This window comes from Anser anser (assembly GCF_964211835.1).
Source record: "Anser anser genome assembly, chromosome: 12".
Lineage (NCBI taxonomy): Eukaryota > Metazoa > Chordata > Aves > Anseriformes > Anatidae > Anser > Anser anser.
This window is the reverse complement of record NC_139733.1, coordinates 6,137,532-6,163,775: the sequence shown is the minus strand read 5'-3', so window position 1 is coordinate 6,163,775 and position 26,244 is coordinate 6,137,532. Positions and strand designations below refer to the sequence as shown.

General features: G+C 39.6%; 3 protein-coding genes across 12 annotated transcripts in view; 1 reads left to right on the top strand and 2 right to left on the bottom strand.

The window, feature by feature from the left end:
- Positions 1–24,706, top strand: part of ATG7 (autophagy related 7) — a 126,026-nt gene extending 101,320 nt beyond the window's left edge. For 6 of the 8 annotated variants that reach the window (XR_014571749.1, XR_014571750.1, XR_014571751.1 and 3 more), the window contains one exon: positions 932–10,858. Coding sequence is in view for 3 of the 8 variants with exons in the window: in XM_083796542.1 (XP_083652668.1) it covers positions 932–964 (33 nt within the window). In the remaining 5 variants the exon portion in view is untranslated. Of the gene's footprint in view, positions 1–931; positions 10,859–19,035 lie in introns of those variants that run through there. The other 2 variants (XR_014571747.1, XR_014571748.1) reach the window with 2 other exon arrangements.
- The window catches only part of TAMM41 (TAM41 mitochondrial translocator assembly and maintenance homolog), a 130,512-nt gene continuing 126,761 nt past the window's right edge, over positions 22,494–26,244 (bottom strand). The window contains exon 13 of the mRNA XM_083796577.1: positions 22,494–25,306. The gene's annotated coding sequence lies outside the window, so the exon portion shown is untranslated. The remainder of the gene's footprint in view (positions 25,307–26,244) is intronic.
- The window catches only part of VGLL4 (vestigial like family member 4), a 92,405-nt gene continuing 88,654 nt past the window's right edge, over positions 22,494–26,244 (bottom strand). For all 3 annotated transcript variants that reach the window (XM_083796598.1, XM_083796597.1, XM_083796599.1), the window contains one exon: positions 22,494–25,306. In XM_083796598.1, coding sequence (XP_083652724.1) covers positions 25,038–25,306 — 269 coding nt within the window. In that variant the 3' untranslated portion in view covers positions 22,494–25,037. The remainder of the gene's footprint in view (positions 25,307–26,244) is intronic.

The window sequence follows — 26,244 nt, the reverse complement described above, 5'->3', positions numbered from 1 at the left end:
AGTCCTGATCCCAAGCTACTACAAGCCCTGCCAACTGGAAAGAGGGTAAGAGGGTATTTGCCGTGAACTAAACCTCAAAAAAAATCATAAAAACCTTTTGTGAGCACCCACATTTCTCCAGAAGAAAAAGTTTGTAGAATATATTCAGAATATGGTCACATTTGATTTTTTTTCAACCAGTTTTGCTTTCAAGTCCCTATATTTTTCCTAAGGTCATGCATTCTGCTCCTTGGTAACTGGTATGAATTTGTAACCCTCACTTCAGTATGTTCATAAGGATGCCAGATTCCTTGGTGTTCTGTGAAAATACTTTTTTCCCCCAATCTACAGATGCTCACTGAACATGGCCAAGTAGCAAAATAAAAGTACAGTTATATAGAACTGCAGAAGTAATCTGTGTAAATTTTTGATTTTTTTTTTAAACAATAAAACGTTTTAAAACAAATAAAAAGAACAACTTTTTACTTAGCTTTTCATCTTTATGTTGCCAATTATGAGATCTAATATTTGGGCGAAAAATGTTGTATTGGAGAACAACTAGTTCTTCATGAGCGTCTTGAAAAATTTTCTGCAGTTTCTAGTAAAGTATGCTATTTATTTTATTATCCAATCAAGTGTGTGCTAATGAATCAGAAAAACAAAACTAAATGTCTGGTTTTTGCTCTGCTGCTTACTGTAAGTGATAATAAATAGCAAATAGCCTATCTGACAGTTCAGGAACAAATGCTGAAAAGTAAGCTGAAAAACACCGCCGAAATAGTGAGTGCCATGTAGGTTGTTAAGAGAAGAACACCGAGAAGAGAAGAACACTAGTCAACAGTCCGTAAATGTTATTTATTCATCCTTTTAAATAGTAATACTAATTTTATAAAGGTATATTAAAAGCATATTTGAACTCCACAAACTAAAGTTACACTTCATTCTCTTGCAGATCTGGGATATGAGTGATGACGAAACAGTCTGAAAATCAGCTGAATAAGGTGGAAGATGACCTACTTTGGACTGCAGTGCTGCCTTTTATCTGTTATTTGACAAGTTAATGATTGCTTACCTATTCTGACTGCTACAAATATGAACTATAAACCACATAGTGACATGGATATCTTCACCGTAAAAACAGTCTGTTATGGATATAACTCTTCTTATTTTCATTTTTATCATGTAAATAACCAAAGCAATGTGGTTATGTTTAAATTTCTTCTTCTCTCTTTTTTTTTTTTGTTTTTTTGGTTTATGTATAAAATATGCTGCTTAAGTAAAGTTTGGTGTTTTATTTGTTCCAGTTTTTATTTTCTTTGTTAACAGACATGTCTAAGCAGCATGTCTAAATGTCCTTTTTTTCATCTTTACTTTTATACCCCTGTAGCTAGAACTAGTTAGAACTTATTATTGAGATTGAGAATATTCTGCTGCTGGGTATTAAACTGCACCTTTATTTAAAGGAGAGCAGGAGTAGGTAAGAACCTATATGTACAGCCTATGCCACATTGCTTGCTCTTTGAAAGTACGTATTCATTATTTCCCTTTTCTTTGTTTTAGTATGATTGTTCTTACCTGTGTCAATGGAGGTGTTATTCTATGTAAAGATCTCATAATTTCACGCTAAGGAAAAAAACATGGTTGGACTTACATTTACACAGGAAAGACCAAAATGTGTTTGTATCAAGATTAGTCTCCTCTGAAGCTTAGAGAATGCGCTATTATGTAGTAAAACTTGCTTTAAAGGTGATTCACTGATTCAGTAAAAACTTGCAGAGAAATTCTTAACTGAAATAAGACATTGGTTCTCTAACTGCCATTCTTGAGTGCTGTCATATGCTATTTTACAGGTGTTAATAGACACCAATTCTGATTGTCATTTTGGCTGGATTTTAAGTATTTCAATTTTTGTGGCATCAGGAATAGCTTCACAAATATGGCTGATCACAAACAGTAGTATGAGATTCCTTGATGGATTCTCAAGAATTTGTTAAAAAAAAAAAAAAGTAAAATATCAAAGCACCTTACTACAAAATTGAATCTATTGTTTTTTATCTTGCAATGCATTTTAGAAGTATATTTGAAACCCGTTTTATGGCTTTATGTTGTGGAGACTCTGGACTATCTTGCTCCAAAAAAATGCAAATCGCTTTATCTGGCAATTTTTATCTCCTGTATATATTATGAAAACTAGTTGGTAAATCCAATTATTTCAGTTTATTTTAGTTCCTTCCTTAACATAAGCTCTGAATATCTGGTGCAGATAATTTCACAGCTTCTCTCTTACTCCACATCGGAGGAAGTTCTGTCAGGTCAAATTCACCTAAAAGCAAGGATATCTGCGACTCCTGTATTCCATTCATAAAAGAAGATTCATTGAAACATGCTGAGGTTTGCATTAAGTGTCTACAATACTTATTTATTGTTTGTATTTCTTGTAACTATTATATTAATAACATTTATGTGATTACTTAAGTAGCTTTAAGGGAATGTCCTGTTTAGCTGACTTCAATGTAATTTGTATATGAATCAATTTTTTTTTTAAAAAAGACTAATAACCATAGGAAGCTGATCTTTTGGTGGTTAGTTAATGATTAATAAGATTGATAACATGCCATGTCTGTTTTAAAGCAGTTTGTTAATATACAGAATTACTTATGAAGTCAAATGATTTGCTGATTTGCATTTCTGTAGTTCAACTGGAATCATTTGCAAGTATCAGGATATTTTAAAGGGAATCATCTCATTTTTATCTTTTGGAGTTGCTGAGTGTAGAGTGTAAGAGTCTTCTGCAGTTTTTGATTACCTGAAACTTCAAAACTAGACATCTTTCAGAAATCTGATAAGCATTAATCATTATTTTAAATACGTAAAACTTTGATTATCCTGTTAAGGTTACATTGCATCTTTACATTGAAATATCTATTTAATTGCAGAAGTATGCAAGATCTAAAAGTTCAGAACTCAGGGTTAATATGATGTTTCCTTACCTCTCTAATTTCAGTAACATACAATTCTCTGAGGCTGAGCTGCTTCCTGTACATATGCTTCCCAGATGTCTCTGATGTTCAGAAACACTTCAGTGTGACTTAGAATAACTTCCGTTGTCTAACTTTAATGTTGTTTTCTTTCTCCTTGTGGACCAAAATTGTTCTTATTTTGCTTTTATTCAATGTCTAGGCATTTACTGAGTGAGAAATCATGAGAATACATTCAAATGAAATACCATTAACATTTCCATTACCATTCAAATTCAAATACCATTAACAGATAAACATGTTTATTTACTGGCTTGTGTGTACTTTAATGGCAGGATTTTGGCACAGCCCCTTCAGCTGCAGATACTGCTGTTTAGTAGAAGCTAAACTTTGACCTTTCTTCGTGGAGTAGGTAGGAGTTGTATTTGTTCTGCCATGACTTCCTAGGCAGTGCTGAAGAGCCCAGATTCATCTTTTTGCTGTACAACCCAGCAGCCACCATGGCTCCCCAGGAGTAAACCAAATCTGTTGGGAAGAGGGAATGAACAGCCTCAGAGGAACCTACTCTTCTTTCTAAGCTATCTAACAGAAATGTAATGGCATTACATGGCAGTGTGTTTGGGACCGTATCTCAGAGAACGCAAATATGACACCTATATCTCACATCTGGAAAGCCATTTAATACTGTTAGAAGACGACAGATCTTGATGGAGAGCTGTTGACATCATTTTTGTGTTTGAATACTATAAAATCTCATGGAACAAATAGCTTCCATTTTGTTTTAATGCTTTTACTGTCCAGAATTTTTATTGTGTGCTATCTCTTCAATGTGTTTTGGTGGCTGAAGTCTAGGATTTGTTATGGAGTAGCACCACATTCTTAAAATGAGGAACTTGAAATTATCTGAGTCCTTTAAGACCCTCACTTGCTTTCATCCTTGCTTTCACAATCTGCTGTTAAATCCTCTTTGCCTGTGTCTTAGTCTGTTGATCTGGAATAAATTTCACTTAGGGCATGCCCTTTATGTTAGGTGTAAATTGCCAGTAAAATTGTATGCAGTAGGGGGTTTAGCCCACATAAGAATGTGCTCCATGGAGCATGGGGCTAGTTTGAGTCTGAAGCCTTCAACAAGTTCTACAAGGGAGAAGGGGCACAAATGTGTAAACAACACTTAGATCCATGCAGAAAGATTCATGATGTTCCAGACATGGTCTAGAAAGTCACCAAGGTATGGAACCTTAAATATATGCAATAGAAGTAGTAGCTAAAGTGCATATTTTTCCATGTATAAGTGGTTTCTTGTAGTTTCTCACTTGTCATTTGTAATTTCCCTCTTCCTTTAATTTCTTACTTATACTGTGGTAGAAAACTTTTACTGATATGGGTTTTGTGTGTTTCTGAACTTTTTACTCTGCTATTGTTTAGTATTCTATAATTAGGATCATGTTATATCACTGTTGTTTCTCCCTCGTACTGAATGTGTATTAGCTATTCTTTTAATTGGAATTGCTAATATCTAGTTCATCATTGCACTACTCTGGCACAGCGTTGGGTCATGCGCAGTTCCTGACTTGCCTTTGAATTTTCATCCTCTTTTCAAGCTGGATCATAAAGAGTCAGATTGCTGAGATGTGACTGAGAGTAGTTTTTGGTCTGCAGGATTCCCAATAATGTCGATAATGTGTGAAACAATCACTAACCTTCTGATACCAGTTTTTGGGATCAAGAACAGCTCTGCCTGTTTCTTATGGAACCGTTAAGAGCCATGACAGAATCCATGAGTGTATTTCATATGGTTTCTCTTCAGAGTATAACCATATCTTAAGAGTTCAAGGAGAGTCCTAACTCTCCTATGGGAATAGGAAGGATAGCTCACATTCTTGAAAATCTAAATATGTCACAAGCCAACACATAATTAAAACTTTCTTGTCATTCTGCCAGTTGAAGACATCTCTGTTGTGCAGTGCAAGTCCAGCCAGTCCTCCACGCGGTGCCAATAGCCATTCTTATTCTGTTCAGTGGTTCAGCGTTTGCTGTGTGAACTTTGCATTACAAGTACTCAAAAGCTGACGAGAGCATGAACAGCTGGATGGTAGGATTTTTTCTTGCTACTTTCCCAATTTTTACACCCGAAGTTTTAGTTTTTTCTTTTTTTTTTTTTTTGTTTTTAAATAATAATGCAATACTTTCCTTAGAAACAAATAAGCATCTATAATAAGCATCTATATTACAAAGAGAGCCATAAAAAAATATTTGTGACATGGTAAACTTCATCAGACTTCCTAAGAAACATAGTCTGAAAGATGTCCTAAGCCTCTTATCATGTTTTCCCAAATCTTTTGACAAGACTTCCTTAATTGTTTTTTGTTTTATTTTATTTTATTATTATTATTATTAATAATAATAATTTTCAGTGCAGATGTTCTGCTTTTGTGTATCATACCAAAATGAAACTTTTCCTTCTGGAGGGTTTTGTGCACCTTTTCTCTTTTAGAGCACCTGAATTAACAGTTAAAAAAGACAGAAATGCCACACTAGAAGAACTTTGGACTGTCTCAGTCTGTCAATGTGTAAATTCCTAATCTGTGAAAAACCTGCCTACCTGTCCCATTTCAGTTCCAGATCTCTTTCCCTTCCAGTTGCCTGGACTTTCTCCAGAGCCCTTACGGTGTTTAAAAATACTGCGGAACCATACAGGTAGTGCTTTAGGTTTGAGATTAATACAGACTTTACCTATTAGCACTTCAGCTATCCAGTGTAATCATTTTTTCAAAGTTTTTCTTATTTGTACAGCACTTAACAGGTTTTGGAATAAAAAAACAGAACAAAACAAAACAAAAACACAACACTGTTTATTGACGAAGAATGTTTTCAGTCTCCTTTATTATCAATAAACCACACCTTTTAGTCCACTACCACTGACAGTGGTGATTTACAGTGAGCAGTGACCGATGAATGGAGGGACTGAAGGGCTTCCTGCTTGGTGATAGTGCTGCTACTAGGTTGACACAGAGAGGTTAACAGTCCCTGCTTTTTTTTTTTTAATTATTATTATTAATTCCCCAGCTGTAAAAAATGTAAAATGTACAGAAATTGGATATATATATATATATATATATACACTTGGCAAAGAATAGCTCTGTTTTTTGTTTGCAGTTATCCCAGGTCAAAGGAACTAATCTGTTGCTCTGCCCCATTGTTTTGTTGAAGTATTGTTGAGGATTGTTTGAAGTCATGCAGTGCTAACCAAAATAGGCTGTGGCTTGGGCTAATTTGTAGCCACTTTTCTTTTAAGTACAGTAGCTGAAATTCAGCAGTCCTTATTCTTCCACCAGCTAATGACTGGTGCTTTGTCCAGGTTATAGTGAAGTCTTCTGAGTGAGTCACTTGAGGATTATTTTAACCTGGCAAATTAAATCGGCGCTGCAAAAGGGAAACTGAAGCTACTTCTATAAGAATTAATAGCAACACACTGAAGTAGCAATGACGTGATATACGTTAAGGTATTCTCTATCGTAGAGCAGCAAATTTTTCCTCTGGTTTTCCAGTTTAAATGATCTCACCGCAGGATAAGGATGCAGAGGTGTACTCCAACCATCTATAATTTCAGATACAAATAGCTGCCGTCAGTAACTGACAATACAGTGTCTGCCAATGGCAACTTCACCATAGCATTTTTTCAAATCTGATGGAATTATTTTGGCCATTCTTTAACAAGATAGTCAAAGCTTCCGTCAGCTGTTTGTCTGAATTTTGCATATGAATAGCATGTTTTTTTTTCTTGTTTAGTCAGGCAGTGCTCACTCACAGTTGTACCTTCTTGCAGGCACTTCCTTGGACTTGGGAATAAAAGGGGGCAGTCAAGAGTTCTAACACAAATGTGTTAGGTTTCCTGGCATGGAGTTCACTTTGTGTTCCCATTTCCTGTAGCAGTCTAAATGCCCGTTTCAACTTGTTTTGCCAATAGAGAGCTATATAGTACATTGATATAATGTACAATGCTTTGCCTCTGGAACTGGAGGTCACGTGCACACATGCATTTCATTTTAAGTGCTAGAAAATTCAGATTATTTATTAATAAAATATTTTAGCAAGCTAACAGGAAGGCAGCAGCATACACAAAGTGTTTTACTGCTGCAAATAAAGGTGTGCTTTTTTAATTCAATTTTTTTTTAATTTAATTCAATTTTTTAAATTTAATTTTAATTTTTTAATTAAATTTAATTAATTTGTAACTTCTCTCCTTTCCCATACAGTTACTTTCTGTTCTTAAAGGACTCTTTAGGCATTCGAAAATTCAGGCTTGTGTGCAACTTCAGTTTACATTTTAGCACTGGGACATTTGATTTTTTCTGTGATCTCAACAGAACAATTCATTTCTAGATTTAGTGAACTCGTATTATGCAGTACATAAGTAAGAAATGGGAGGCGTTATTCTGGTTTCTTTCATACAGAGGAGGCCACTAATGTTTTCCTCACTTTCTCTTTTGGTCTAATGTGTGTGCGCGCTTAAAAAACTTCAGTTTATGCATCCCTGCCAAGATGAGGGAGTGCTAAAGGAGTTTGGTGCATTTGAAATACAAGCTGTCTTCTCATTTCTGTCATAATTCTACTTTCTAAATCAAAACCAGTATGGGCTAAAACCGTGTGGAGAAATGCTGCTAAAATTGTTGCCGCATCATGTCAGTATAGACTTGGAAGAACAGCGAGGGCAACGGAGCTTCCAAGTCTGGCCCATTCTGGCTGCGTTTGAACCTCTGGTTTTTGACAGCAGTAAATTGCTGCCCTCATTTTTTTCATCATCTCTTTTTGCTTTATTTCCTCCCCAGCCCCATTCTGCCCCTTGCTGGTAGGGGAGGGGTGTGTGGATGGACAAACAAATTAATTTTTAGTGTAAAATCTCTTTCAAATTTGGATAAGAGGAAAGGAAATCTATAAAGTAGGTATAATTTGCTTGAGGGTTTTGCTTTGTCTTTAAATGTCTCTGTTTTCATTTTGTGCTTAAAAGTCTGACTTTCATACAGTAATTCTGTAGGTGTTACCACTTCCTCAGGAACCTGTGACTCAGGCAATGTATAAATGAAATGACATCACTGGCAACTTTTGTTTGGATTGCCTGTTTCCTAAATAGGGACTGTTGTTTTTTTCTTTTAATACTTGCATAATTGTTTTTTGTTTTGTTTTTGTTTGGGGGGAGGGTGAGGGTGAAATGAGGAGGTTTAGTTATCTAAGGCAGCCTTGCTATTACAACTAACCACACTGAGTGTTTTATCCTTTCGAATCATTGAAATTACCAATACTGAAGTTTACTTAGAAGATTGGCACTTCTACGCAAGGTATTTGTGAATGAAATCACTGTAATTAGGCATTAGGAGAGTTCTGTTGGTATAAAGCATTCTTAATTCACTGCTGATATGTTGAGAAAGGAAGAGGGGGGAAACGGAAAAGGCCTGAGCAGGATTTTCCATTAGTATTCTGGAAGTAGTGCAAACAAAAGAAATGTTTTATACTACTGGCTAAACTGCAGTTCTAAGTGGCTCTCCCTTGCTGCTCTCAGTAGCTTGTATTTATACCACAGGAGATTCTTGGTAGATTTCAGTGTTTATGTCCCTGTAGCTGATATTTTTCAGTGATATCATCATGTATATATGTAAGTAAAATAGGAGGACCTAGAGTAAGGTTTGCTTCTTAGCAGAGTGTCTGCAGACAGGCAGGAGCGCCGGTTGCAGCAGGCCCGGGGGGGGGGACCCTCAGCAGCTGCATTTCTTCCTCGGACGCAACTCCCCTGATGTCACTGCAGGAGCTGGCTGCTAACCGTGAGGAGTCATGTCAGGAATTGTTGTCATCGGAGGAATGCGGGGAGTTGGATGTCTGTCTAGGTCATTTATTCCTAGTGTTATGGGACGGGCTATAAAAGAGTTGCATTTATTTATTATTGTCACGCACAAAGGATCACTGTTCTTTTGTTTAAATAGTAACAGCTTTGGGACTTCATAGGCACCAGTACAACAGAGGCTGCAGAGTACAGCAGAGTCATTTTGGCTCTGCTTCGGTTGTATCAGTTCTCACTGAGTAGACAATGCCATTGTGGCTGCACTTTAAAGGAAAATGCAGAGAAAGCCCATGTGTTCAGGGAGGTGGTGTTAGTGGCTACTGTAGGTTATGGTCTTTCTTCTGATTATCTCAGTCCATCTCAAACTTTGGCACTGTTAAGAACTGCATCACTAAAGTTATTTTTTAAATAAGATGCTAAACCAAAGTCCTAAAAAAAACCCCAGGTTATATATGTCTTCGTAGGGTTTTGTTTTTAATAATGTAGATGGCTTGGTGATTCTTATTTTTTTTTTAATTATTATTTCATCCTCTCTTCCTGAAGTTACTGTTCAATTTCCTTTGGATCCTTCATTTTCTAAATGACCCTTGTGCAGGGTACTGCATGCTGTTATTGAAAAACTCCTACTCAAGTTCCACCCAGTGGCTATTAGAGCAATAGTTATGTATTATTATTAGTACTAAGTCAGAATGCTTTGAGATGATAGATGGTATAAATGTAACAACATTACAATTACTTGGTCACTCAGACATAACATGAAAACAGTTTTTCTCCACTTTAATTCAAATGTTTGCTGTTGTATGTCTCTTGCATGCTGAACTAGACAGTATATGTGATTTTATCTAGTGTAGTACTAGGAGTGAGTGAGCTGTTCATGTTCTGCCCCATGAGCCCTGCTGGGCAGCAGCTAGTGTGTGGAACGTAGCTGGCTCATATGCTTTTGAGAGACTAGTGCTCTCAAAAACCACAGGAGTAAGGCATCTCAGCTCCTTGCTAACTGTACTTTGTTGAATAGGAATTCGGCAGTGTTCAGCAGTGAAACATTGCAAACCGAGACTGGCTTCTTTGTAGCTGTTTGCTCAGATTTGCAAGGGAGAAGGAGGGAGCAAGTCAACATGTGTGCACACAGCGTTTCTCTGTTGCTGGAGATATTAAAGTTTCATTTCCAACAATAGTATCCATTACTTAATTTAGCTTCCTGCTGTTGGTATTTGGAAATGTCATTAAGAGATTCTGATGGATAATGTCAAGATACACAATGCTTAAAAATCAGCTAGGAACAGTGACTAATAACATACCTGTTGATCTGAGTGCATGAAAAAGGATGTGATTTAAAAGTCAGTGGTATAGATTATATACTTGAGCATCAGGAGGAGGCTGTCTTTTTTGGCTATAAGGGTACGTAGTGGTATGTTGTTTCAGAATATGACCAAATTACTGTTTTTAAATTATTCTGTTGCTATAATAGTAAGTGATTGTGGCTTCATAAATTTTTGAAGCCAAAATGTTATGTTCCAGCTTTCACAGTATGAAGTGAGTTTTAAAAGCACTTCTTTATTTAAAGAAACTTTGTCCTCTCCATAATTGTCATAAACATGGAAAGAAGGATTGAGACAGGACACGGGCTGTACCACAGACCTCCAGTGAAGTCACAGTAAGTCACGTCATCTTTGCCTCCCATCCATTGTCTGAGCTTGTTTATTGGTAGAGTCTCTTTTGTTGGGTCAATGCCTACTACAGCAAGACCAATCTTGGTCGAGTCAGCTAGGCAGTAGAAGAGCAGAAATGTATATACAGGTATATTGCATCTCTAACATAGTCAAATAATGCCTTTTAATTTAAGCACCGTGGTCAAGGAGTTAGTGAAATTCATTTGTCTTAATTTTTGGATGCCCGATTTTGGATGCTGTAAGCCAGACTTTCAGTGATGTCTTAAACTGGGTTTCAGAGTTCTGAAAGGAGTCTGATTTCAAATGTAAAGACAATCATACATTAAGCATGTATTTTAAATTTTTTATGTGTGTAAAGGAGGATTAAATAAATAAATCTGTTGTTAACTTTTAAATGATTGCTGTGTCAGTTTGACTCTTTATGTCTATATGTGCTGGAAAGTATGTTTACCAGAGCGAACATTAGGTTTTGTATAACAAATCAACTGAGATATTGAGGAGAAGAGCTTTGTTATTCTGTGTAAAAGAAATAAGGAAAAGGAAGATGTTAGCTGGATGCACTTTTTAAAAACGACTTTCTGATTTTGAGGTTTGTGTTTGCTATCAATGTGACGACTAGAAGCTTAGCTGTTTCACAGCAAGTGCACTCTATCCACATTATGCCTGGATTGTTAGCATAGTTGGCGAGCAGGGTAATATAATTTAGTAATCCAGTCTGAGAGTGGTCAGAAGTAACATCAATTTTGTTCTCGAAGGTCTGCACTCCCTTTTAAAGTCTCTGTTCTCAGCAATTAGGGGTTTGGGTTCATTTGCAAAAGGAAGGTGTGGATTGACTTTGGTAATGGAACAGAAGAACTAAGAAGCAAGAACAGATCTTAAAAGGGAGAACTGGGGTAAGAATTGGTCTTGGTTTTTTCATTTGCCTTCTTAACAAACATCTCTTAATTAGTTCTGATCATTTAATGTAAAGATACTCCGGAGGAGAAAAAAACTTTTTAATCCATTCCCAGGATAAAACGTGTAAACAAGTTGCCATCACCTGTAGTTTGTTGGACTATATAGTAGTGGTGGTGATGTGCGTGCATTTTACTAAATTTTCACAGTGTCGCCATTGGCTGTTTTCCCCTGCTAATCTTTTCATGAATGAAGTACAAAATAAATCTAGCCTTACATATACAATCACTTACTTCATAAAAGAGCAAAGAGAACTTCAGTTGTGAAAGAAGAACAAATAAGCTGAAATCCCTTGAAGTCATTCCCCACAGCCCCAAATCTCTATTGTAATGAAGCTCCTGTCATTCGTTTGTCCGGCCATGTTAATATTTCCTTTTCTTCCTGTTTCCATTCTAGCTGGGAGATATGAAAGGGCAGAAGAAAAGCACAAGTGCCAGAAGAAGAGGAACCTGGAGGAGAGCCAGGAAAGACAGCTATAAAGATATTTATGTTTGAGGCTTTAGAAGCAATGGATCAAGAATGACCCAGTTTAGGAGCTTTCCCGTCAGAGGTATTCTCATTGGCTTTGAGTAGCTTACATTCCTCCCAAGAGCTTCAGTTCATTTTCTGGTCAGGGTCTGTCTACGGGAAAGTCTCTAGAGACTTAGCATCAATTCTCTTCTATACTGGGGCTTCCACTTGAGTTGCTCTAACTATAAGGTTTCAAAGGTTTACAGGGAGTACAGGTTAGCCAGGCAGCTTTCTGCCCTCTCATTCTGTTGCAAAAATTCAGTGCTGCTTCTGTCACCCAACTTTCAAGCACTCTCAGGGAAGAGAACATTCTTAATTTATTATAGAGGAGTTAGACTGATATGCTTGCTTAAGTAGTCTTCTCACCCACAAACAAAGGGTCTTTATGTCTGGAAACTTCATGATGTGATCCTGCACCTTAACAAATGTTCCTTACACTCTAAACACCATCATATGTGGAAATTTTTAAAATGTTTTCGTTTGAGGTTATAGTGTAGCTAATTCCCATGTCAGGTTTGCAAAGCTAAGCAATGGATGTTTCCCAAGGAGAGAATCTCTACTTTTCATCAGTCTGACTCGTTGGGTAGACGATAGTTTTTGCAACTCTCAAAATGTTGTTGCTGGTCTCCCAGCACTGTTGTTTTTTCTGCTTGGGGGAGGGGGAGAGTGTAGGGGGGTGTTTTTGGTATTCCTTCAAGTCCCAAGAATCTGTTTTCTTTAGTTTTAAAAAGAACACATCTGTTTTGTGGCTGTGTAGAAAGACTTCAAATGTGAAGCTAAATGGTTCAAGAACAGAATTAATTCCAAATGTAATTATTTATAATAACCTGATTTTAGCTTTAATTTTGCTTCTGAAAAGATTCCAGTGAAATATTTTCTCATGCAGTGATTTCACTAAGTTCTAGAGTAAATAACATGGTTGTGGTGGGCTATCAGTGTAACTACCTTTCCACCTTACAATTGTTCACATAAGTTAAAACCAAAATAACTGCATGGCAAGAAAGCCTTCTAGTCGCTGAAACACTTTGGTATTGTTCTCTTCATTATACTTTGGTATCTGTGCAGGACAAACACCCCACAAATCAACTGAGATTTGTACAAGAAATACAAAAGCAGTGGTCTATATCCTTTCCTCAATACCACAGAGCAGAATACCAATTTTTGAATCACTGTGGAGCAGTGTAAAGAAAACCTGAAGTCCAAATCCCGTTGATTCTCTAGAAGCAAGATTATATATTTGGCAGCTGTGGTGTATTATTTCCTCTGTATACCAGCATTAAATGTTAAATTCTGGGCAGCTAATCAAATTGGATGCACTCACAGTTTTCTTTCTGTTGAGCTCTGGAAATCAGCATTCTGAGTATGGAGTGCTGGTCTATTAATAGCTCACGGGAAGAAATTCTTCTCTTATCATTCAAGTCGGTTCAAAGGACTCTGCACAGTGGCAGTTTTTGGAGCCTTGGGCAGATTTCACTTTCATAGTGACTGGGAGGTTACAGTAGGTATTGCTGTAGATAACTAACTCATGGGTTGGCACCCAACTGTGACCAAAATCATCCTGGTTTGATTCTGTTTCGTTCTAAAATACAATTGGATATCAGGAGAAATTTCTTTACGGAAGGGGTTGTGCGGCGTTGGAACGGGCTGCCCGGGGAAGCGGCTGAGTCACCAGCCCTGGTGGTCTTCAAGAAGCATGTAGATGTAGAACTTAGTAGCATGGTTTGGTGGTGGACTTCAGTACCAGGTTACAGGTTGGACTAGGTGATCTCAGAGGGCTTTTCCAACCTGAACGATTCTGGGATATCTATACCAGCCAGAAGAGTTGTGTGAAGAGGGTCTCGTGCTCCTCCTGAGTGCTGAACTTTGTGTGGATGGGAAGGGCAGGATCTAGTAGAAAATAAAATGACAGGAAAAGAGTGGATTGATGTCAGAGCTAGATTTACCTGTGCTGATAAAACTAATGCTTCTCTCAGGGGAAAATGTACATAGTCTACTCTAGGAGTGTGAAGCAGAAGGACAGAATGTGGAGAATCTGGCATGGGGCAACGGTTCAAAGGAACAAACTATTCATATAAATAAAAGAATATTTTTTCTTGCCTTCATTAGCTTCTCTTTCTTTAATGATGTATTATGGGTGGATCTGCTGTTGACTTTAATCCTCAGCCTTTGCCCAGGCATTTTTCAAATGTCCTGTGAGAATTGGTAGGACCAAAACTGCCTCCAGAGTTCAGCTATAACTGGACAGAGCAGGAGGAGAATCCCACACTCTTTCCTGTATTTCCAGGCAGAAATTGTTTATTTGTTGGATTAATCACTAAAGTTACAGACATGTCAGCAAAGTCACAATTTGATTTATTACTGCTGATCTTGCATCATCCTGAAAGGTCATAGCCTGACTCACAGAGTACATTTATAAGCCTGGAAACAACGAAAGAATTATTTTTTCTTATGAGGAGAACTCATAAAAATTTTCAGAATGAGAGCCCCAGAATCTTGCCGTGTTCTTTGTGCTGCTGGCTTGGGATATATTTTTTATTTTTTTTTCCCCCCCAAAACTCAATGTTTAACCTAATAACATCACACTAAATAGAGTAGGGCAGCTCTGAAGGGAAGATGAAGGCTAAATCAACGTATTAATGGAATGGCAGAGGAGTGGTTTCAAAGTAAAGGTGTCAGAAATGGCGTTTTATATGTCTGTAGTGCAGTCTTTAAAAATGGGAGTTCCTTTTGCATTTATATGGTTGATTATTCTGAATCCTGTTCTTAGCCTATATTCAGACGGGCACATCTTTATTACAATAACAGATATGTCTTTTGTGCTCCTATATGTTATTTTCCCCTGGACTACTCTGCTTTCCTGATTTATGAATAAAATTTTCTTAAAGCAAAAGGGAAATTGTATATGTGTGTGTGTGTGTGTGGCAGGGGGCAAAATGAGAATATTGCCTGCTCTTGAAAAAAAGTTATTTGTTTCAGTTGTTACTTTTCTAAGCTGGCTCTGCAGGTTAAGAAATGACTTCTGTGTGTTTTGATTTTGCAATTCCTGGGGGAGGCATGGGAGCCACTAGAAAAAGCTTACAAAAAAGCGGCGGAAGGTTACCGTTCAGATGACAAGGTCTCTGAACAGTGGGCAGAGTTGTTCTTCCTCAGGTAGATGTTTGTTCTGGTTAATTTCTTTCCAGCATTGTCATTAGTAGGGGGAATCAGATTGGTGGTAGGAGGTTTTCACCTGGGCTCTTGCCCATTTGAACCGAGTCCGAGTTTGTAACATCTCTGAAAGCAGCCACCTCATTCGGAGTGACCGCAGGTGAGGCTGGCTGGGCACCCCGGAGGGAGCAGAGCAGGGGGTTCCCTTGAGCACTGCTAAGATTTGTGCCTGGGGGAGGTGGTGGTGGAGGTGGCCTCTGCCCAGGCACTGGTTTGAACGGGGCCTTGCCGGGGGAATTGCCCAGGGGCTGCTCCAGGAAGCCAGGGTAGTTCTGGTGGCTGCCTGTGTGGCAGGAGTGTCAAGCAAGACCAATATCAGTAACCATTAATGACATGAGAAAATGTTTGATAAATAAAAGTAACATTAAGTTAAATAAAGGTGCAACAGTGAAAGTAAGAGAAAAGCATTTTGCTGCTGTAAACCCCATAACAATGCTGTGTTAGCCATGGTGCCTCTTGAATACATGCGTTTTCTTCTGAAGAAGTTAATAGTCTGAGGCTTCCTGTAGCCTTAGCAGGAGCCCAGGAACTTGCCTTTTGGAAGGAAAAGGAAAGGCCCTTGCTTTAATCTGTAAGTATTATTAGTACTTTCCACTATTTTCATCCCCACTCCCTGCCGCATACCCTGCCCATTCCGCCCCCCGCCCCCCCCCCCAAAAAAAAAAAAAAAAGAGACATCTTTTTTAACCACTTAGAGCATTTTTTTTCTGAAAACGAAAAAAAAAAGTACTTTGTTTTAACTAACTAGAAGTAATACAACTGAAATAGTTTATCACTGGTACATTTGCAGGGCACTTGCAGGGCAAGCAGGCGATCAGGCCCAGTCAGCATGGGTTTATGAAAGGCAGGTCCTGCTTGACGAACCTGATCTCCTTCAAGACAAAGTGACATGTTTAGTGGATGAGGGGAAGGCTGTGGATGTGGTCTACCTTGACTTCAGTAAGGCTTTTGACACCGTTTCCCACAGCATTCTCCTCGATAAAGTGGCTGCTCTCGGCTTGGACTGGCGTACGCTTTGTTGGGTTAAAAACTGGCTGGATGGCCGGGCCCAGAGAGTTGTGGTGAATGGAGTCAAATCTGGTTGGAGGCCGGTCACTAGTGGAGTCCCCCAGGGCTCGGTACTGGGGCCGGTCCTCTTTAATATCTTTATCGATGATCTGGATGAGGGGATCGAGTGCACCCTCAGTAAGTTTGCAGATGACACCAAGTTAGGTGTGTGTCGATCTGCTCGAGGGCAGGAAGGCTCTGCAGGAGGATCTGGATAGGCTGGACCGATGGGCTGAGGTCAACTGCATGAAGTTCAACAAGGCCAAGTGCCGGGTCCTGCACCTGGGGCGCAACAACCCCAAGCGGAGCTACAGGCTGGGAGATGAGTGGTTGGAAAGCTGCCTGGCAGAGCAGGACCTGGGAGTACTGGTTGATAGTCGGCTGAATATGAGCCAGCAGTGTGCTCAGGTGGCCAAGAAGGCCAACAGCATCCTGGCCTGCATAAGAAGCAGTGTGGCCAGCAGGTCGAGGGAAGTGATTGTGCCCCTGTACTCGGCTCTGGTGAGGCCGCACCTCGAGTACTGTGTTCAGTTTTGGGCCCCTCGCTACAGGAAGGACATGGACGTGCTCGAGCGAGTCCAGAGAAGGGCGACCAAGCTGGTGAGGGGTCTGGAGAACAAGTCTTACGAGGAGCGGCTGGGGGAGCTGGGCTTGTTCAGCCTGGAGAAGAGGAGGCTCAGGGGCGACCTTATCGCTCTCTACAGGTACCTGAAAGGAGGCTGTAGCGAGGTAGGGGTTGGTCTATTCTCCCACGTGCCGGGTGACAGGACGAGGGGGAATTGCGCCAGGGGAGGTTTAGGTTGGATGTTAGGAAGAACTTCTTTACTGCAAGGGTTGTTAGGCATTGGAATGGGCTGCCCAGGGAAGTGGTTGAGTCACCATCCCTGGAGGTCTTTAAAAGACATTTAGGTGTAGAGCTTAGTGATGTGGTTTAGTGGAGGACTTGTTAGTGTTAGGTCAGAGGTTGGACTAGGTGATCTTGGAGGTCTCTTCCAACCTTGATGATTTTGTGAGTCTGTGATCTTAAATGTAACACACAAGCCTTATGTCATTAACAGAGAACCACGGTATTTTACTGTTTCGGGAAGCAGGAGATTTGAGCTTTGTGTTTTCCTGAATTAGGAAAGGTAATGCTGATTGCACCATGAATAGCAGGACACTATCAGAAGCATTCTGCTTGCATAGTATTTGCTCAAACTGAGTAAACAGTTTAAAGATAAGCAGCTTTTTGACTATTAAATGTAGCTGGCATGTGGCTGACACGGCTTCATGTTGACAGATGCCTTTGTGTCTGTCTTTGTGATGGAGAGCACGCAGATGTTCTCCTTAGCATTTAAGGAAGCTGCTGCTTAGCAAAATAAAATGTAAAATTAGAATGAACAGCGCAACTGTGAGCAGTGTAACTGCTTAGCCTCCCAGGAAAAAGAAATCGAAGAGTCTCATGCAGTAAGTGTTCTTACTGGAACTCAGTAGCTGCTTGGTCATTTTTTAAAAATAGCCTATAGAAAAAAAGTCTGGTTTTGTGCCTCTGTTAAAATATAAACGCATGTCAATCTGAATGTCCATGTATGACTAATCCCATGCCAAGCATTTTTAACAGAGAAGCGTGTCAGTCAGATGTAAATGCTTAGTACACCAATTAGCAGTTAGAAACCCCCTTAAGTGAGTGTGCATTGTTGTCTCTTGAATTGGGCTCCTGATTGTGTCACAAAGGAAAGTACGGGAAATCCATATTTAATATTTTTGAGGGTGCTGGTGTCACGTGAGGATGGAGGCTGCCTTCAGTACAGCCTTGTCCTCTGGCACCAGAGGAAGGAGCAGTGCGGGAGGAGCTTGGGCTGGGAGCAGGGTGGTGCTCCAGCACCAGGCCCACTGCGCGGCAGCTCTTTGGGCACGTACCTTGGTCCCATCCCGAGGCGGTGCATCTGGAGAGCTGCTGCTCTTCTTTCTCTTTGAACCATGTGTTGTCCACGTTAAGCATAGAGCATGTATGGAGACTTTAACAGTGGTCTCAGCGAGTCGTCCGGTGCCCTTCATGAATGACACCGTGCTGTCCCAGTGACAGCTGTCTGTCTTAACTCAGTGTCTTACTGCTGTGGGAGTTCCTGCGAAGAGGGAAAACCCCATGAGTGACGTTCAGGAGCCCTGAACAGAGCCCAGGAGCTGTGCCCAGGGCGGTGATGTTGCCCTGGCACAGCCCCGAGAGTGTGCACAAGTGGCCTGCACAGGGGTCCCAGCCTCCCCCTGGCAGGGGGGTTGCTGTGCTGCTCTGCTCACTGGAACAAGCCTTGGTGTATCCGGGGGTTCGAAAATGTGATGGTCAGATTTGCCGGGAATTACACAGGAACGTTTGAAACATTTCTGCAAATAAAAAGCCTGCTGTCAAGCTAATCAGTTAGTCTAGATTAAAACATGGAGAAACACTAAGTGCATCTCCTGATTAGAGCTGTGTGGCAGACCAAGGACTAAGAAATTTAGACTGTACTTTTGAACTAAAAGCTACGGGGCTCTTCAGAAGATTCTCAACTAGTTCAAGGTGCTCCTCGTACTGCTTGGAAGTCAGGTAAAATGTATAAAGACCAGATTTGTCCTTGGACTTTAATTAAAAATAAAGTTTAATTTATTGTATTGCAGTTTAGTCACTGGTTTTGCAAACGCTGTTGTTCTATTCTGGACTTAGTCTTCTGCAGCTTGCTTTCAGCCTGTGCTGGGGGAGTGAGACCTGAGTTTGCTGAGTTACTATTAAATTATTAAATGCCTCAGAGAAAATTTCAAATTAGAGAATAGGAGAAAGAAGCAGTGCCTGTGGCGTTCAATCCAGGATGAAATTACTTGCTGTCCTCTACCTTTTCTACAGAAATGATTGGTTGATGACAGTGTCTCCCTGGGATGATGCTTGGTCAGGATTAAGCCTGAATGCACTCAGGAAATCCGCTGCAATCCAGATGGTTTAATGCTGAGGGATGAGCACCACTGGGAACGCCACGTACTGAAGTCGATCAGGGACTGGCACTCAGGAGACTATGGTTATATTCCTGGTTTTGCACACGTCTAGAGGTATGTGGTATCTACACAGTTTTGCTGGCTCTAGCCTGAATCATTTCAGCTCCCTGGGCCTCAGACACCCTCCGTCATTAAAGTGAGATAATTGAGTCTCTTTTTTAAGGCTTATGCCCTGCTGATGGAGGAAAAAATGTATTAAATATCACTCTTGGTGAGCAGCACTGCCCCTGTCAGCCTCCCAGCACCTCTCACGGGTGTACAAGCCTCTCCCATGGGAGGTGAACGTACTCCTTAGTGTGCTTGGAGGAACATTCCCTCGGGCACCTCTGGAGCCACACGGTGCTGTTGCTTTGCATGCTGTGTTGGGAAAGCACCAAGTGAAACTAGGGCAGCTGTCTGAAGAACAAACCAGCTGCTCTGGAACTATATGTAACTATAATTTAAAATAAGCAATTAAAATATCTACCTTGGCTGTCTTATACCCAAGTAATGCACTTGAGATAGCTGTTCCACAGAGAGGGGCAGAATGTTCCCATTATAGCAGAGATAAAAAATTATTGTTATTAAATTGGTATATCTCTGGAATATATTTCCTGGTCTTTCAGGAATAAAGTGTGCTTCAACACACAGCATAGTCCAGCTGTATAATAACTGCTGTTAAGGAAAAAGAGATGGAGACACCCTTAATATGCTATGTGCAACACATTCTTGTATCTGTATCCATGCCAGATGAAATGGAAGCTTTTGTGCATCATGAAGATGCAGACTAGTTTCTTATTTCACTGTTCCTCAAGAAGGATCTAAAGGTAGTAGTAAATATTCTCCTCAGCCAAGCATCAGCATGCCAGCTCTGGTGAGCAGAGCTCTTACACAACATTTAAAATACTTCTGATGCATTTTGCCAGGATCACGTTAAGCAATATCACATATTGGTGCGGTGGTTGGATACTGGAGACATCCTCATTCACATGGCCATTGTGGGTCATCTCTTTTGTAATGTAAGAAGTTATAACCCACCGTATATGTTGTAATAGCTAACTGCTGTTGTCCGAAGGCTTCTGAATGAGGCAGAAAGATGATTTTACATCTTTTCTCTCAACTGATTTGGCCTCCTAGGAACATCTGGATTTGTTGCCACCCCTAGCAGCCCCTGCACCCTTCTGGGAGCAGTCAGCCCAGCAGTGACAGTTCAGCTGCTGCTTGTGAAGCAGCTTCCGAACTGGTGGTTACGATTCAAACGTATGATGGTGAATTGGTTACAATTTTGAGTTTTGTGCATTTGCCAGTTTTGAAGCCTAGCAGTTCAGTTACACAGTGTAGCAGTGTAGCTGCTTTATGAGCAGCTGAGCAGTCGCAGTAGTTCCCTGCTGAGTTCTCTGCAGCAGTGGCAGGAACCTCTACAGCCATCTGACTTCAAGATGCTTGCATTCAGCACAGACCATGGAAGGAGCAAAACTTGAGTTTGGTAGTGTCTTTAAACTCCCTTTGCTGTGTCACATATTTTTTGTTTTAAAGGAACTAAACATTGTGCTAGGTCCTTTCTGCCCTACAGGGTAAGCACAACCTGCTGGGTAGGTTCAGTCGTCATTTTCCAGCGATTAGGTAAGTACAAGGTCGGCAGCTAAGCACAGTGCATGTGTCCGTATACCCGGTTATAGACACCTCTTGTACAGTTATTTTGCCAATTTAGCTTCTACATGTATTTGCATATAAAGTTCATTTTTCAGCCCTAAAGCAGCTTGAAATACATAGACCCTGCATTCAGGAGAGGTCACTCGCTGAGCTATGCAGAAAGACCTCAACTCAGTCTGTAGTATATTTGTGATTTCAGATTTGTCTTCTGAAATTAAATTTGTTTTGAATTAAAGTAGCAAAAAGAATTGGGGGGGGGGGGGGCTGTTTAACAGCATAGCTGGATCTTGCCTTTAATTTTGCTCACAGGGAAAGATAAGCCATTACAAATAGTATTAGTATGAAGTCTATGAAGTGTATGTGTACAGACCAGTTTTCTGGGCTATGGCGCTATGTTTTTGTATAAAATTAATACGTGCTGCTAATGAGAAAAATTATGTGTTAAGAAACCAAATTACTGTATTTTTCCTTTTGCCATGTAGAAAGTAGAACACACTATAAGCTACTGACCTGAAAGATAGCAATGCTGCTTGTCCTGTTTCACGTAGTCCCCAAAATGTTGATGTAGGGATGTCTTTTTCCTAAAAGGAAACCAGCTCCCTTCAGAAAGCAGACTGAGAGGCGTGTGAGGCTTGTTGTAGTTGGCCTCTCTCCCAAAAACTCTTAAAGTATGTATTTAGGCTTCTTTCCACAGATAGTTAGCGAGGGATGGTTTTTCAGATGTGTTAAAGTAATCATTCTTGATGTGTTCTCATGGAATCTCCCACACCCCAAAACAGCCATTTACTTCAACAATGTATACACGTGTAATGCCTGCTTTCTTTTTCAAGCCATTTAGTCATTTCAACTGCAACACAACAGTAACTTTGTCTCTTGTTATTTTTAGGGGCTCCCTTTGGAAATTTGGTGACACATCTGCTACATTCAGAGTTGAAATTCTTCTGAATTCTTGCCTGGTTCAGCCTGATCCACCTGAACTTTCCCTAGATCAGGTAAGAAGAACAAGTAATTGTTTTTAAGGATTAATGGTCTCTTGTCAGATGAATGATCTTCTGTTGAAATGCTGCTTATCCAAAATACAAGACCATGGCTATCTGCATTTATAATACAGCTGTTGTCTTGAGGGAATAACTTCTGTTCTCTAGATAAAACTTGAAGACTTTGAGAGACAAAACAAAATGAAAGGAAATGAACACATTGGTCTTCTCACAAACAGTACAGAAATGCTTGACTAGCTGCTATTTTCCAAAACAGAAACTGTTCAGGAGCTGCTACTGGTGAGCTACATTAGGATGAACAGCTGCCTCAGCCCTGCATGGAAAGCAATACTGGGCAAACACTCAAAGACCGGAGCGGTGGGAGTTCTGCCAGTGGCCTGGGATGTGCTCCTAAAGCTGGTGGTATTTCTGTCCATCGCGGCAGTGGCAGCAACAGGTTCTCTTTGTAGTTTGAAAGCCTATTACTTGGCAAATGCCTTAGCTGGGGAGGGGAAGAAGAAAAGAATATAGCTAGCTATCTCCAGTCGCATCAACAGGGTAACAGAGTCCCAAAATGAGATGGGTTTCCTCAGAAGAAAAAAAACAGGACATGAACAGTAGTTTGTTTCTGCTTCCAGCCCATGAAGTATAGAAATCAGTTTCCTTTCTTACCAAACAATACAGAAGAGTATGTACACACCTGTGATTTAAGAGCACTTTATTGTTCTTTAAGGCTACTTTTAAGTACAAAAAAAAAGATGGCCTGCCAAACCTTTTTTTTTTCCAGGTGAAACAAGGCCACAAAAGAATGGTATATTACAGATTTACAAACACAGAGAGAATCTTTCCAACTGAACTGTAGATAACCTGGCTCTGTGAAGAAACTTCACCACGTCGTGATGGTGAGTTCAGTTTAGTTTCCTTCCACCTCCCCCCAACCCTTTGGCTTTCATGGCATTATTGTCTTTAATATACGTTTTACTGGACATATCACATTAAATCTTTATTGCCCTCAAATCCATTTACCTATCTCAGATAAGTAAATGTAACCTTGTAAAACAGCTATTATTGAAAATATTAGCTTTAAAAACATTATCTTATTTGTGTTTACAAAGAAATATAGGAGTCACATTTTCCACAGAGTCCATCTACAGTATTAGTATTTTACTGTTATAATGCTCAGTAGCCTGTAGCAATAACAAACTAGTGGCTATTAATGCTAATGCAGTGTTCTCATAGAATAACTGTGTTCCTGCACTTTTACTGTATTACAGACAAATCTACAACAAAAAAAAGATCAACTTTTTTCTCCAAACAAAAAAAATGAATGATTACAATAAAGGAAAGGGAAAAATTAAATAGCTACATATCATTAACAAATTAATTGTTCCTCAAAAAATACCTACAAATTTCTCTGTACATTCTTTACGCACAGCGTAACGATGGTCTTAAAGTTACCTATATAAAAAAGTGTTTTTTTAACAATCTTCCTACAGAGAGTAGGGTACTGAATGCCAAAGCAAGTAAGCGTTGACTACCCAGTAAGATGGTAGTGAAATGTGTAAAACTGGGGGCTTAGGGTTTTTTTTTTTTGCCTTTTTTGATTTTTTAAAGAAAATTGAGCAGCCACCTTCTCAACAAGAGTAAGAGCCAATCTCCTGATCTTTCTACCCTGCACCTTTTCCAAATTAAATAGCTTAACTTTAAAAAACCCATAAAATAAAAGCCACAATGGACCCAATACTGTAACACAGTCCATAATACATCACATGTAGTTCATCTTCCAACTAGTTCTAACTTTCTACACTGAACCACTCATTTCAGGTAACGCAGTATAAAAAAAAAGCCCTAGTTGCAACTGTACTGGGAAGATGGAATGTATGGGGGAGAGTAGTTATACTTAACAAGAAGAAGAGAAGCTCTTAGTACTAGCACAGCTGTGGTTTTTATGCCTGCCTCTATTGCCTAATTTCTAGTTAGTAGCTATTAATATAGCAAATGATAATAAATGCAGTAATACCTGTATAAAGTTTTCTAATGGAGGAATGTATGCTGCAACTTGGCATAGGTTTATGAATAAGCTTACAAAAATTAAAGATCATATTTCACAAACTGTAACAATCTGTTGTCCAGCCAAGATACGTAACGGTAGCAGTTTCTGCAGCTAGTTAAAGGTGGATTACACAGACTTAGTTTTAGGAAGCAAATTCCTGTTAAGCAGACAGTGCTGCAGACAGAAACAATTACTTAGTCATGCGCAAAGCTATAGCATCCTGTACCACGCATCATATATTTCTAAACTGCGTCATTTGAGGCCTGTCCTGAGGCTGTCCTCTTTTGCTGGCTGCTACTAAAGTGAATATCAAATACAAATATCATAGAGTACAACTGTACCAGCAGTAAGTATATCTAGGATTGTTACTGACAAAAATAAACTAATTCTGAAGAAAAGCTAATAAGTATTATGATTCTTACTGTCTATACATTAATAGATACCAGCTATTTTTCATAAAACATGCATCGTTAAGCACTATTGAACCCTCCAACCTCAGCTCTATTCTAACAAACTGCAGTGTTTAGGAAAAAATGCCCGTGTTCTGTAAATTATGCAGTCCAGTTGCAAGCACTAAGCACCTGAAATCTAAAGAGAGAAAGACCTATAACCTGTATGAGACTTCCCCTTCCAAAGCTGTTTTGCTTTAAGAAAAATCAAACTGATAGAAATGTCATCCTTAAACCCTTTTTTCAGCAGTTTGCCCTCAAAATATTAGCATCTTACCAGAAAGTTGCTATGCAACTTCAGTCCTCCTCCAATAGTGCAAATCATACATGACAGTTCTTTTCAAGTATATACATACAAAATTACTTCACAGAGGGAAAAAAAAAAAAAAAAGCAATGTAAGCAAACCAGACAAATTCTAGTCTCAAGAAGCTAGTACAAGCAAAAAGCATTTGGGTCAACCAACTATGTGTAATGGCTTTTGTGGATTAGCGTGCATTTTTTAAGGGGCAGCAGATTTGCATCAGAGGTTTCTTTGGTAATTGAGGCAGGAAAAAAGGATGCTACATCATATGAATCTTTATGAAATAGTTCCTGCTATCATCTTTAAAGGGCACCCTTTTACAAATAAAAAGTGAGTACACAAAAAACGTGTTGAAAACTAATCTCCCCTCCCCCAACACTATTTTAAGCACTGTTCAAAGCTCAGTCAAACCATGCAAATTCACAAACGTAACGGTCCTCTCTTCATGAGACTACAGAGGGCGAGTGATTATGATTGACCATATGGGAGGAAGGGGAAGACTGGCCCCGCCGTGAAGCAGACTCAGGACTGCTGGACACTCCGTCCTTCGCAGCTTTAATCTGAAGCCATGTATCCCCAAGTGCTTTGGCAAAGTGGTCATCAACTGATCCTGTGATGGACACAGAGTTTGCCACTGGCTCAGGCTCCTTGTAATTCTTGCCAAGGCTTCGGCGGAAGTGCTCTTCCACCACTGGGTCACAGGCAGTGGTAGCTAGGCAGGGAAAGAAGATAGAAAATGCATTATTTCAGTGCAGGCAGGAATTCTTTACATCATTATAGAACTGGTAGTGAAGGGGGGGAGGAGGGAAGAAGATGGAAGGATATAAAATGAAAACAAAAAATGGAGCTTTTTTTCTTGTGCGTGAATGACCTGCACCAGGTAAGTATTTTCTATATAATTACTGTTCTCCCTCAAGTTAGTAACAGGATTTTTACACAGCTGCAGTTCTGATTCTGTACAAACCCTCTCTCAAAGCAATCACATAGAACTTACATTTAGGCTTAAACAGAATTAAAGATGGGAACAGTTTTTGAAGTCAGGTCCCAAGCTTTCTGAAATCAGTCAGTTGTGAGGAGGACCCTGTCCTAATTTACTGCGTGCCAAAAGCTGATGTCAGGGTTTCATCCTGCTTGATGTGCTTGTTACAAGAGCCAGACAGAAAACAGCACGAATCATTACCTCTGTATCAGGTACTACTAGTGTTAAAATGGTGTAATACAAGAGGAACAAAGAACCTTAAAAATCAGGTTTTGAATAATAGCAATAAATAGTTCCTCAGACTAAATATTAGAGAGTGGCAAAATTACAACTTAGGAACAAAATCTGTGCCTAAATTATCTTTCAAAAACACTTAAAAGCATGGGATCTATGCCATTGTCCTTCATGCTACAAAAAAAGGTTTGATGGGTCCTAAAATAAACCAGTATCATGCACAAACGCCTCATCAAGTGACAAGAGAGAAATATTTTCTGAAAACATTTATAACTATTCCAAATCCCATACAACTTCAGATGGGGTCTCAGTGAAGAAGCTTTCCTTAGACAAGTAACAGCAGTTTTCTAGAAAACTTCTAATGGCTTAGATCTCTAACTGCCGCTGTCTCCAGGAGTGTAATGTATCCCCCAGGGTCTCACTTCAGCTTCTAATTC